General features: G+C 34.6%; 1 protein-coding gene across 4 annotated transcripts in view; it reads right to left on the bottom strand.

Annotated features, from left to right (window-relative positions):
- ZFR (zinc finger RNA binding protein) overlaps nucleotides 1–13034 on the bottom strand; it is an 81226-nt gene that overhangs the window by 17509 nt on the left and 50683 nt on the right. For 2 of the 4 annotated variants that reach the window (XM_026506761.4, XM_026506759.4), the window contains 3 exons: nucleotides 12104–12245; nucleotides 7370–7467; nucleotides 6409–6504 (listed from right to left, as the gene is read on the bottom strand). In XM_026506761.4, coding sequence (XP_026362546.1) covers nucleotides 6409–6504; nucleotides 7370–7467; nucleotides 12104–12245 — 336 coding nt within the window. Of the gene's footprint in view, nucleotides 1–6407; nucleotides 6505–7369; nucleotides 7468–12103; nucleotides 12246–13034 lie in introns of those variants that run through there. The other 2 variants (XM_048224326.2, XM_048224325.2) reach the window with 1 other exon arrangement.

Genomic DNA, 13034 nt, shown 5'->3' on the forward strand with positions numbered 1-13034 from the left:
ACAATAGAGACTTCAAATTCTAAAAATTGTAAATAGAATACATTTATCAGATTACAATGCTGTAAGACTAGAAATTATTTACAGAAACAAAAGCAACCCACCTTCAATCACACAGAATTTCAAAATTCCCCCAAAGGGGGTGTGTGAGTGGCTCATTCAGTTAAACGTCTGACTTGGGATTTTGGCTCAGGTCATGATCTCAGCTCATGGGATACAGCCCTGCATTGGGCTCTATGCTCAGCAGGGAGTCTGCTTCTGATTCTCTCTCCCTCCATCTCTCCCCCTGTGTATGTGCACTCTCTCTCCAAAATAAATAAATAAATAAATCCCACAAAAACCAAAAAACAAACCAAGAGTGTACCTGTCTCGATGAGCACTGGGTGATGTACGGAACTGTTAAATCACTATATTGTACATCTGAAACTAATACTACACTGCATGTTAACGATACTGGAATTAAAGAGTGAATGAAACAAGTATCCAACTCAAGGAGTTTGTAAAAGAACAATAAACTCAAGGAAAACGAAATTAGGAATAAATAGGAAAATGGTAGATCTGGCAGATAAATTCACGGAGCTGATTCTCTGGGGAAAGGAAAAAATAACATGAAAAGTAAGCCACTGCCTAAAGAAGACAATACTAGGAGCATTTTTAAAAAGTCAAAATATTAACATTCTGATGTGTCTTAAATAATCAAACAGCTGGTGTACTTTATGTACAACACCGTTTAAAAGATCAACCACCAGCTTCATTTGTACTCTCTGACTCTCCTATCATTACCCTGCTATGGCCTATGCTCTTCTAATTCCTTCTACTTTTCCTCTCTTTTCCACTCAATTCATAAAGCTCTGCATCCTCAAAGGGGTGTCTGAAGTTCATGTCTCCCTCTGATAAAGAGGAAAAATAAAGTTGTAGGGCAGGGGCATCTACAGTGATGAACCTTCAGACTCCCAAGAGTGGCCTAGAAAGAACGGCCTGAGAGTCCATTCTCTAAAGTACTGTATCTTGGACTTAGTACAACAGTAACAGCCTCAAGGGCACATACATGTAGGGAACTGAAGTTGAAGGAAGCAGAAAGTAGAATGATGATGTGTAATAGTGCATATATTTTTAAACATTAAAAAAATCTGAAGTTAGATAATGCTTAACACATTTTTATATTAAAATATATCAAGAATTTAGTTAATTCTGACCACATGTAAATAATGAAACACCCATTTGTCATTTTGCTCCTATAAAGCAACTACTACCGCTGGCTAGTCTAAATCAAATTAAGAATTAAAAACAGACAGGGGCGCCTGGGTGGCACAGCGGTTAAGCGTCTGCCTTCGGCTCAGGGTGTGATCCTGGCGTTCTGGGATCGAGCCCCACATCAGGCTCCTCCGCTATGAGCCTGCTTCTTCCTCTCCTACTCCCCCTGCTTGTGTTCCCTCTCTCGCTGGCTGTCTCTATCTCTGTCGAATAAATAAATAAAATCTTTTAAAAAAAAAAAAAAAGAATTAAAAACAGACAAAATAATAGTAAAGATCCTGTAAGTATTTAAAAAACCCTGAGAGGGGCAACCTGGGCGGCTCAGTTGGTTAAGCCTTTGGCTCTTGATTTCGGCTCAGGTCATCTCAGAGTCGTGGGATCGAGCCCCGCATTGGGGTGGGGTGGTGGGACGAGTCTGCTTAAGATTCTCCCTCTCCCTCTCACCCACTCATGTGTGCACTTTCTCTAAAATAAATAAATAAATAAATAAATAAATAAATAAATCTATCTATCTATCTATCTATCTATCTATCTATCTAACACCCCCCGCCCAAAAACCTAAAAAGAAAAATAAAAACAAAAGACCCAAACAAAAAAAGCAAAAAACCCCAAAAAAACAACCCCCCCAAGAGACCCAAAAGCAAAATTCTATCATACAAAAATCTGAATATCTAGCTGAATTGGTCCAATTTTCTAGAATACAAGTTGCCAAAATTAAAGGAGAGATAAAAATTAGACTAATCACAAAAGAAAAAACTGAGAAAATGCTACCCGCTTTATTAACAGAGATTGGGAAATAATGTCATCAAATGACAGTAGTTTGATCCTACTAGAAGTGTTTCGGAATTTAGATACAGAACAAAAGCTTTCAAACTGTTTTTAGAGAGCTAGTGCATTATGATTCTAAATCTGAAAAAGAGGACAAAAATAAAACTATAAAACTTTATGTCACCAAGAAAATTCCTAAAGAGACTATCAGCAAAATAGTTAATATTATTCTCACATATGAGAATCACCCTTGGAATGCAAAGATAGTTCAGTATGAGGAATCTATTTGTACAATGAACAATACTGAACAGGTTGAAAGGAAAAAACTATACGTTCAGGTCAATAAACCTTGAAAGAGTATCTGATCAAGTTCAATTTCCATTCCTGACTCATTCTTTTAACCTCAAAACATTTTTTTAAAAAAAATGTAAGCTCCATACCCAATTTGAGGCTTGACCTCACGACCCTGAGATCAACAGTCACATGCTCTACTGACTGAGCCAGCCAGGTACCCCTCTATTCCTGATTCAAAATTACTTAGCAAACTAGGAAAAGACTGATAATTCTAACTTGACAGAGAAGTATCTCAAATAAAAGGCTAACCATCATGCTTAGTACACTGTACACCCTAGAAACATTTTTTTGGTTTTTTGCTTAAAAGTATTTTCAATACAATCAGGAACACAGCATGCATGTAAAGTACTATTTCTTTTTTTTCTATTTATTCTAGAAGTATCAGTTAAATTAGAAAAAAAGAAAGAAGGCAAAATATAATTTATAGGTATGATTCTAAGATTAGAAAACACAAGAGAATAATATGAAAAAAATTATTATAAATAAAGAAATGCAGTCAGGTGGTAGGGGTTGCAAAATTAACATTCAAAGTTAATAGCTTTTATATACACAAACAATAACTAGAAAATAGATGTGAAGGGGGAAAAAAGCCTCTAAAAGATAAACTACCTACCTAGCTACAAACAACCAAAACCAAAACTTTACATAGAACATATACGAATTTAAGCAGGTACATAAAATTAACTTCAGTAAACAGGACGTCACATACTCTCAGCTAAGAACAGTATAGAAGTGATAATTCCCCCCAACGAATCTATTAATTCAATGCAGTACTACTTAAAAAAACATCACAAGAACTTTGGAGAAACTGAACAAAGTTGTAGTCAAGTTCATTTGGAAAAACAAACATATAAGAAAAGCCAAAAAAAAAAAAAAAATTCTGTGCAAGATGGTTTGTTTAAAAGGGGGGCAAAGAACAGAGAGGGAAGAATGTGATGACAAGGGCAATCAGAAATTTAAAACTCTGAAACTTCAATTGTTAAGTTTAGTACTACAGAAGAAAACAGACTGAAGAATCAAAGACAACTGCTGAATGGACCCACAAAAAAGGAGCTTTGGTCTAGGACAGGGTTTCTCAACCTCAGTGCTACTGATAACCAGTTTTGATAACCAAAAGAGTCTCCAGACATTATCAAATGTCTCCTGGAGGACAAAACTGTCCCTGGTTGAGAACCACAGGTTTATGATAATGGTGGTATTTCAAACTGGGGGTTGGGAGAACAGATATCAGTGTTAAATAAACTATTAAAATGGTACTGGAATAGTTGGCAAATGGTCTGAAAAAACATTTAGCTAAATCCATTTATGATTTGAAAATATTTTTTAGTTGAAAATTATTTTTAACTATACAAGTAATGTATATATATTTTGTCCTGGTATAAACATTACAGATCTCTATCATAATCATCCCTTTCTCTGACTCCTCAGAGACAACCCCTATTATAAGTTGGAATATAGCCTTCTCAAAGCTTTTATTATGTATTAAAAATATATATATATATATATATATATATATATGCACTTGTAGAAAATACAATTTGGGGGCGCCTGGGTGGCTCGGTCGTTAAGCGTCTGCCTTCGGCTCAGGTTATGATCCCAGGGTCCTGGGATCGAGCCCCACATTGGGCTCCCTGCTTGGCAGGAAGCCTTGCTTCTCCCTCTCCCACTCCCCCTGCTTGTGTTCCGTCTCTCACTGTCTGTCTCTGTCAAATAAATAAAATCTTAAATAAAAAAAAAAAAAAAAAGAAGAAAATACAATTTGATGGGGGAAAAAAGCTTTAGAAGAAAGTATGTGTGAACTAATTTATAACCTAAAATATAAGAGGATTTTTATAAGGAGAACACAAAACACAGAAGTCATCAAAGATTAATGGATTAGAATTTACAAAAATTTAAAAACTCTGATACAGCAAAAATGATCTCGCTATAAAAAGTAGACGAAAAGCTGGAAAACACCATTTCTGCTAGAGATAAGGACTAATCTCTTATAAAAAAAATTTAATGTAATTAAGAAAATGTTGTGTAACAAAGGAACTGCTGGTTAAGAGAAAAATAATTCTAAATGCCAGTAATCATTAAATAAAGAAATGTAAATAAAAAATGAGACACCATTTTATACTTATTTATTTTTTTAAAAAATATTTTATTTATTTGACAAAGAGAGAGACAGCCAGCGAGAGAAGCAGGCTCCCAGCAGAGGAGCCCGATGCGGAGCTCGATCCCAGGACTCCAGGATCACACCCTGAGCTGAGGGCCGATGCTTAACAACTGAGCCACCCAGGTGCCCCCCATTTTATACTTATTATTATTATTTTTAAAGATTTTATTTATCTATTTGACAGAGAGACAGAGAGAGGCAGCACAAGCGGGGGTGGGGGGTGGGAGAGGGCCTGATGAGGGGCTGGATCCCAGGACTCTGGGATCATGACCAGAGCCTAAGGCAGATGCTTAACAACTGAGCCACCCAGGCACCCCTATTATATTGTTAAGAAGTGTGATGATAGGGGCGCCTGGGTGGCACAGCGGTTGGGCCTCTGCCTTCGGCTCAGGGCGTGATCCCGGCGTTATGGGATCGAGCCCCACATCAGCCTCCTCCGCTGTGAGCCTGCTTCTTCCTCTCCCACTCCCCCTGCTTGTGTTCCCTCTCTCGCTGGCTGTCTCTATCTCTGTCGAATAAATAAATAAAAAATCTTAAAAAAAAAAAAAAAAGAAGTGTGATGATATCACAGAGTTAGTGAGGGTGTGAAGGAAATGATCAAACCAACAGTTTTTGGATGTTTTCAATGATCTAACTTTCTGATAAATAATTAGCACATTCTTTGACCTTGGAATTCTAGCCCTAGCAATTTTTACATGAATTATAATACAAAAGTTTGACCATAGTATAATGAAGACTTAATGGCAGAACACCGCAAACAACCAAAATGCCCATCAAATGGATACTAGTTAAATAAAATATGGTATGTCCACAAAAAGGGAATACCATGTAGTCAATGCAAAGAATAAGGTGGATTTGACTATGCCCTTCTCAAAGAGCTCCAAAATGTATTTTGTTAAGGAAATGAAAATAATGTAAATAGCACAAACACCCTTGTGTTCAGAAAAAAATTATAAAGAATTAAAGTAACCTGGCTATTCACTTCTCACTAACCCAACCCTAAAATCAATAGGTTCAATTATATTTTTGAATAAACCCCTCCTCTACCTGAATTCTTGCTATTCAGTTACCAAAAGGGTTCAAACATTAAAGGTATACTAGTACATATATAAATATAAGAACATATATGGTGTATATACATGTACTTTTTTCCTGGAAGTAATCGCAACAAACTGTTAAAGATAATTTGCCATTAAATAATGAGAAAACTTTCACTTTTTGGTGCCTTTCTGCATTCTCTGAATTTCCTAACTTCACACATTTCTTTTTCTTCTTCACATTTTATTTCACAATCTATATTTCTGAATTCTTAAAATTTTAAACTTTCACACATTTTTTTAAAAAAAGATTTTATTTGAGAGAGAGTTTGAGAGAATGCGCACGAGCAGAGGGAGGGGCAGTGAGACAGCAGGGAGCCCAATACAGGACTCCTTCCCAGGATCCTGAGATCACGACCCGAGGCCAAGTCAAACGCTTAACTGACAGAGCCACCCCAGGTGCCCCTACACATTATTAAAAACAAAACTGTCAACAGAACCCTGCATAGGGAGATTAAGAGCTTATTTTTAGTCTTTGTACCTTTATATAAGTAAAAGCCTATTAACAACTGCTGTTATCTTAAAAAATAAACATCATGACAAAAGAAAAAAAAAACGAGAGGACAATACAAAAGAAACATCAAGTGCAATTCTTTAAATAGTAAAATCTCAGGAAATTATAGACACCCTATGACGCCCAGGATTTCTCACTAGAAGAGGAAAGAAACTACATTTAGGAAATGAAAATAAAGTTGACAATTAAATGTAAGATATTATAAAAACTGCAGAAGCATTTCCTAAATATTTATTTTTCACACCATAAAGTTACATACTACTCACCCAGCTTGGAAAATCAGACCACGTTGGAACTCGTTGACAGAGGTCCCGGAGAATACGTATGATAATCACACAGGACTGCAGACCATTAGCTCTAGCCTTGAGAGCAACACAAAAACCCAGGTGAATTAATCTTAGAAATACTGAAAATATCCCTTGATGAAAAAAAGTTAAAATACCACTGTTCAATGGAAGCTCAGATAAAAATAAAACAAAAATAACCACACTTAAAATTGGATTCAATGAGCTGCCATTTACAGCAGTATTTTATGCCAGGGTTAGTATTTAAAAGCTGGTATTTTAGGTCAAAGTAAACAGATTATACAAGAATAATATTTCTTGATCCCCTGTGAACCTTGACCTGTGTTCATTTAAAACAGTAAACTTAAAAAAAAAATCTGCCTACATTAGAAATAAAAGAAAAAGTAAAGAGCTAAAAAGTTTGTCTAGGGACTGAAAGGTTAAGGAAATCTGTTTGGTTTCCCTTCTGTGCCTTTGCATGACTGCAAAGTCACTAAACCAAACAGCTGCTTCCTCACCTTTCACTCCCTACACTTATTAACTTAGAGAAAGAGGGGAAAAAAATCTTAAAACTATACACAAAGCTTTAAACACATATTCCATTATTTAAAGCAAAAGTTAATCTGCAGCCTTATGGAATATAATATATATACACAAACATGTGATGTTCCTAAACAAGTAAACTTTAAATATAGCCACTAAAAATAAAAATAAAAAAACCCAAACTACAGAACACCCCCAAACCTAAGGTATTGTCAAATTAATAGTAACTGCAATATGCAGATCTTCATACCCAGCTTTCTATGTTAACATATTTTCTGAGATTTAATTTAAAATAGTATTGCTTGGGCAATCTTTTGAAATGTTTAAACACAGTTAAACATGTTGCACTGAACTACTCTCTCATAAGGCTACAAGAAAAAAGTAAAATGATGTTCCGAACCTGGAACCACTTAGCGTGGCGTAGAGCAGCCAGAGCGTCAAGGCATTTTTGCCTGTCCAAGACGTCCGGTGGGTCTTTCACCATACCCGAGGTTACATCTAAAATGGATTGAATTGGCAAAATGCAGTGAGGAATGGGTGTTTGACCAGGTGAGCAAGACACTTCCTTAAAGTAGCATCAGTGTCACATGAGCCATTTGCGAGTTTACCAGCACTTTAATGTACCCAGAGTTATTTTCAGCAAATTTATATAATCCAATGTGAAAATCAAAAGGACAATTTAGACTCTTAAGAAATATAATAAATGATTCCTGCAAAAAATCAACCCTACCCACCAAAATAAAATCAAAAGGAAGGATTACTGGACACAGCGCACCAGCACAAAGACAAGACAAGAGGGAACACAAAAATCCACCTTAATAAATGAGAGTTCACGATAAACTATTAAGTTTGTTCAGTATTCTAAACCATCAGAGGTTATTCTGGGGCTCATATAGCAAAGAACTAATAATAAATATGGAATGATCAATACAGTAATAATCATGGAAAAAAACGGAGAGCGAAAAATAGACATTTCTAAGAGGTCAATGCTTTCTCTTCTACAAGGAAATTTTAGCTTAAGGGAATATGAAATGCTCTTTTAAAAAGTTCCCATGAAGTATTCCAAAGAATAATTGGAGAGAAATAATGGGTACAGTGGAAAAGGGCAACAGGAAGTACCATGGTTAAATAGGAAAGTACAGAAAAAGAAGAGATGTAGTAAGAACTCTTTGATGATAAATAATATGTATGGTCTAAAATTATAATACCTGATTTTAAATCAGATTATTGTATTAAAACATAAAGGAGCTATCTAAAAATTTGAGAAAATCTGAACCTAAACTAGGACAAGAAGTTAATTTTAATTCATGTTAGACAGATTCATGATTGGCCAGCTATATGTTCATCTAAACATATCTGCAAAGTGTGTATAAAAATAACAGCATATTTGCCAAACTATTCAAAACAGCAACTAAGTCAATCTAATTCATAGCTCTTAATGATTTTAATAGTAGAAATATTTTCTAAATACAGCATAATTACATACCAGATGAGTAATCTATTGAATTTAACAGTCTTCTGGCTAAAGTGACCAAAATTATGGGGTACTTAAGATGTAATTGTAAATCACTGAGGGTACCAAATGAGAGTGAGGGACAAAAGAAATATATGACAAAAGAAGTTAAAGATGATTTTAAAAGTATTACTGCTGCTTTTGGCAAGTTATTTAACTGTATATATTTTGTATGAGCATTTAATTATCTTAAAAGACACTTCTCCTTATTTTGAGTAGATAACACATAAAGCATATTCTAAAAATGATAAAGAAATTTATCCACTTGGGCTTTCTATTCTTAGTTCTTGCTCCTCAAATAAATCAGATGATACAGATTTTTCAAGAAGACATGTTAGACGGGCAATTTATAGATAATCAAAGAATACTGTGCAGCATTCTGAGAATTAACACTGAAAGAATTTGGGTACTAAAAAGAAACTATCAAGACAAAAAATATCAGTGATTTTTAAAAAATAGTGGACACTCTCAAAACCTGAAAGACCTACTACTAAAATCAGAAACATACTGACCACAAGAGATGGGGCTCTTCTGAGATAAGGAAAGGGAATACAGGAAAGCACAGCTAACTAAGGAAATAAAAAAGAAAGAAAAAAGTGAAACAAAAAACCACTCCTCAAAGCAGAATTACAGAACTGAAGGACCCTCTTTCTGTATCCCTCATTTACATTACTTGCTAAAGCTAGAATGCAAATAGGTGACAATGTGCAATCTCTTTCTAAAAAAGTTTCTGCATTTCTAATGTTATTTTCACGATGTTGTAATTTCCTTCAATATGTAAGAAAATTTTTTTGCACACAAGCATTTATAACTTTGAAAATTTTAATTAATGAAACAATTTCAAAGATGCCAAGACACCTATTGCAATTTAAAAACAAATTAAGAGCTGTAAGTAGAAAGTTTCTGTTAAATTTAGAGTGTGGATTTTTGCACCCATTTTGTATTTCAAGTGGATTAACCCCTTAGGTATATTGTACTAAAAACAAAAAAATCATACTTGTTGCTTAATATCCAGTTAACAAAACAAAAATCATTTAATTTATTAAAAAAAAAAAAGAGCAAATTCTTACCCTACATAAATGTATTTCATAAATTTTAAGGGGTTAATCACCAGTTAGAAGACATGCTGTGTCCACACTATTTTATGATTAAAAGTTAATGGGAATATATTAATTTAAATTAACATGGTTATATAAAATATATAATCCACCCACAACCATTTAAAAACTAGTGTGAACACTGCTCAAATCTAGAATAGACAAAGACAAAACAAACAAAACAGCCACACAAAGGACAATAAATGCCAGACTCTGCATCCAAAATCCCTCCTTAATCAAATGGCAGGTGTGACACTGAGCTTTTGAAAACCTTGGTCAAAAATCCTTCCGATGTCTTGGCAGCAACCCCTGACAGGAATCAATCCCCTCTGCTAGAAGGCTTTGGACCGGGCCTGATAAGCTACAGGTGGAAAAAAACACACACATACTTGACTTGCTGCAGAAAAGACTCTGTAGCAAGGGTTAGAGCATTTCGAACATTTCAAGCTTCAAGTCAATTAACTGTTAACTTAGTGTTTAACTGTCAAACACAGTACCATAAAATAGATCTGTCATGCGTTTAACAGTTATTTGGGCAATTTAATAATTTCTTTTAAATAATTGAAAAATAATTTTTGGTATTAAACAGAACCATTAAAGAGCTACCACACTGTGCAAGTCTCAAGTCTCAAGATTTATAATTGTTCTTCCGGCAAAGCCTTCCTTACCCCCTGTACTAACTCCCCAAAGCAAGCTATAGGCTTTAAGTGATTTTAAGACACAGAGCATTGGGAGCTGCAGTGAGAGAGAATACATACCGTTATTCTGCAGCAAGAAAGAAGCAATCTTCATAATGAAGCTAAAGACATAGTTTACTGCAGTTATCTGCAGCAAGGAACACTCTATCAATGTTTCTACACTTTTTTGCACATCCAACTTTTCAGCTCAGTGTCTTGAAGTAAAATCTTCCAATTTTGGACTGATCACTTCTCTCACCAGAGTATTTATGAAATCCAAAACAGTAATTCTAACTCAAGTCTGGGTCAGACAAAAGTATAATTTTGTTTCCTTTAAAAGGGATAGGTTATCAAAGACTCTACTACAAAGGAGATATGAACTTTAGACTTTTGCAACATAAAAAAATAACTCGATATTGCATAAATTCAACTAAGGCTAAATATAATTGGATAAAATATGCTCTGAAATAGTTAAATGGTTATATGAGTATAATTTCATCCTAAGTACAACAACTTTTATTTATATATTAGAAGATTTCTTTTTCAAATCCTAAGGGTCATATATTGCATATGAATTGACCAGACTGACTCAGGAACTATTTTTCCAGCAATATCCACAGTCAGACCTTGAGTGGAAACTCATGTTCATATAAAAGATCCTTTACACAAAACCCATTCATTTTTAAGATGCAAAGCTTATACAATATACAAGTCCTGATATGGTGTATATATGAAGTATGTAAGATCAGACATGTCTCCCAATGACCACATTTTAAATAAAGTGTTCTCTTGCTGGGTCGTGGAAAGCCCAGTGCCTTAAAAAAAAATTGCTTTGCTGTAAGAAAACAAATTTAAAGGGACAGTAAGAGCCTACTGATGCTATTTTAGACAATTTTAGTATTGAATATACAGTATTCTTTTCTCCTCTATCTGTATCACAAAGAAGTATTAGTGTAGACTATATAACTCCATACTCAACAAGTTAAGATGTACAAAAACAACATGAAAGGAAACAAAGTAAATTTTATCTGACCCATAAAACAACAGAACCAACATAAGGCAGACACTGACCATGCTTTTTGGCTTAAAAGCTTTTGAAGCTTTGAAAATGTTACAGAACAGTCCCTAAAGCAACATTGCTGGCACCAGCAGGATTTCATGTTCTACAATTGTAAAGTAAGTTTAAAAACCCTGTAGGTACTATAACTTACTAACTACACCTACACCATTTATTTTTCAATATCTCTAGTATAATAATATTGGGTTCAAATGCCCAAATCTACGTGCATTAGGATGCTCTGCATTTATGAAAACTCTCCAAACCAAAGAGCAACCTCAGAGAACTAGAAATATTTACCTCAGGACAAGCCAAATCCATGATTACACATGTAACAATGCCTCTTAAAATGTAAGTATTACGAGTATATAACCAATTTTATTTGAAACTCTCTTGTCTTTTTTGTAAGACAAGGCAAGAACAAGAACTTCTTAACAGAAGTTAAATTTGTGGCCCCTTACTACCAACATTTAATTGTTTTCATGTGTCTACTACATCAGCAAGAATAATTTTGAACTTTTTTTTTCCAGAAATCTGAGGTTAGCAAGAAAAGAAAAAAATCAAGAAAGTCAATAATACCATGAGTGTTTTATATGAAAGTACATTACTAAAAAGAGCATTTACTTTCTGGGAAATGATCTTAAGCAAACTGGTTGCTACGTAAGTCAAAACTATCAAATTCATATGTAATGCCAGCATGTTGCCTTCTAGGGCTAAATGCCATCTTAAAAAGTAGGGAAATGAAAAAAAAAAGTTAATAGAAAAGTATAATGTTTAATGGCTTTCCAACCTCCTTCCCTCATGTTCTCTTCTCGAATAATTGGAGATGTCAGGGTGATAGTGACTTGCATTTTGGGTTCCACACATGAATTCAAAATTATTGCCGCTTCAGACATAGCACATTTTATATCATACTTCTCAGGACTTATAACCTATGTAATGAAGAGTACAAAAAATTATTTGGACTTTTACATTATCAGACAAAGCAGTTTCATTATGGCTCTTCCATTTTCTCACTACCAAAAGCATTTTGTAAGGAGTAGATAATATACTACTCCTCCAAGAAGCCTTACAATAATGCAAAGATCATAAATCTCTTACCATACCTTCCTTTTAGAATTCTTTGTTAAGCTAATATTTACCATTATTTGTATCAGAAGAGTTATTTATATATGTCCCTCTTAGATTATAAATTCTTGGCTAAAGAAACACTGCTATATTTGCTACTGTACCTTTCAAATAGCATCTGGGTAGTTAAGTTCTCGTACATTTGCAGAATTTGAATGAAACTAAATGACAGCTGAATTCAACCATTCCCACTGTACACTGTGAAATCAACAGATCTATATTTCATAATCAGAGAGCAAAAAGTCTTGATTAACATCCAGAAAAACCAAGATTCACTATAATTTGATAGATATAGATAATACGCCTCAGTTTCTATGAATGATTACAGAAATTACATTGAGTGTTTATAGTATAGTATATAAGTTCAAATTCCAGCTGTAACGTTACTAGCGTCCTGAGGATGGGCAAACTATTTAACTTCCCTATCCTGTTTCTGTAAAAAACCTACAGAACTAAACGAATTAACTATATAAGGCCCTTAAAACAGAGCCTGGTTGGGGTACCTGGCTGGCTCAGTCAATTAAGTGTCTGACTTTGGTGCAAGTCATGATCTGGGGGTTCTGGCACTGAGCCCCATGTTGGGGCTTGTGCTC

The sequence above is a fragment of the Ursus arctos genome, unplaced genomic scaffold (assembly GCF_023065955.2).
Source record: "Ursus arctos isolate Adak ecotype North America unplaced genomic scaffold, UrsArc2.0 scaffold_15, whole genome shotgun sequence".
NCBI lineage: Eukaryota > Metazoa > Chordata > Mammalia > Carnivora > Ursidae > Ursus > Ursus arctos.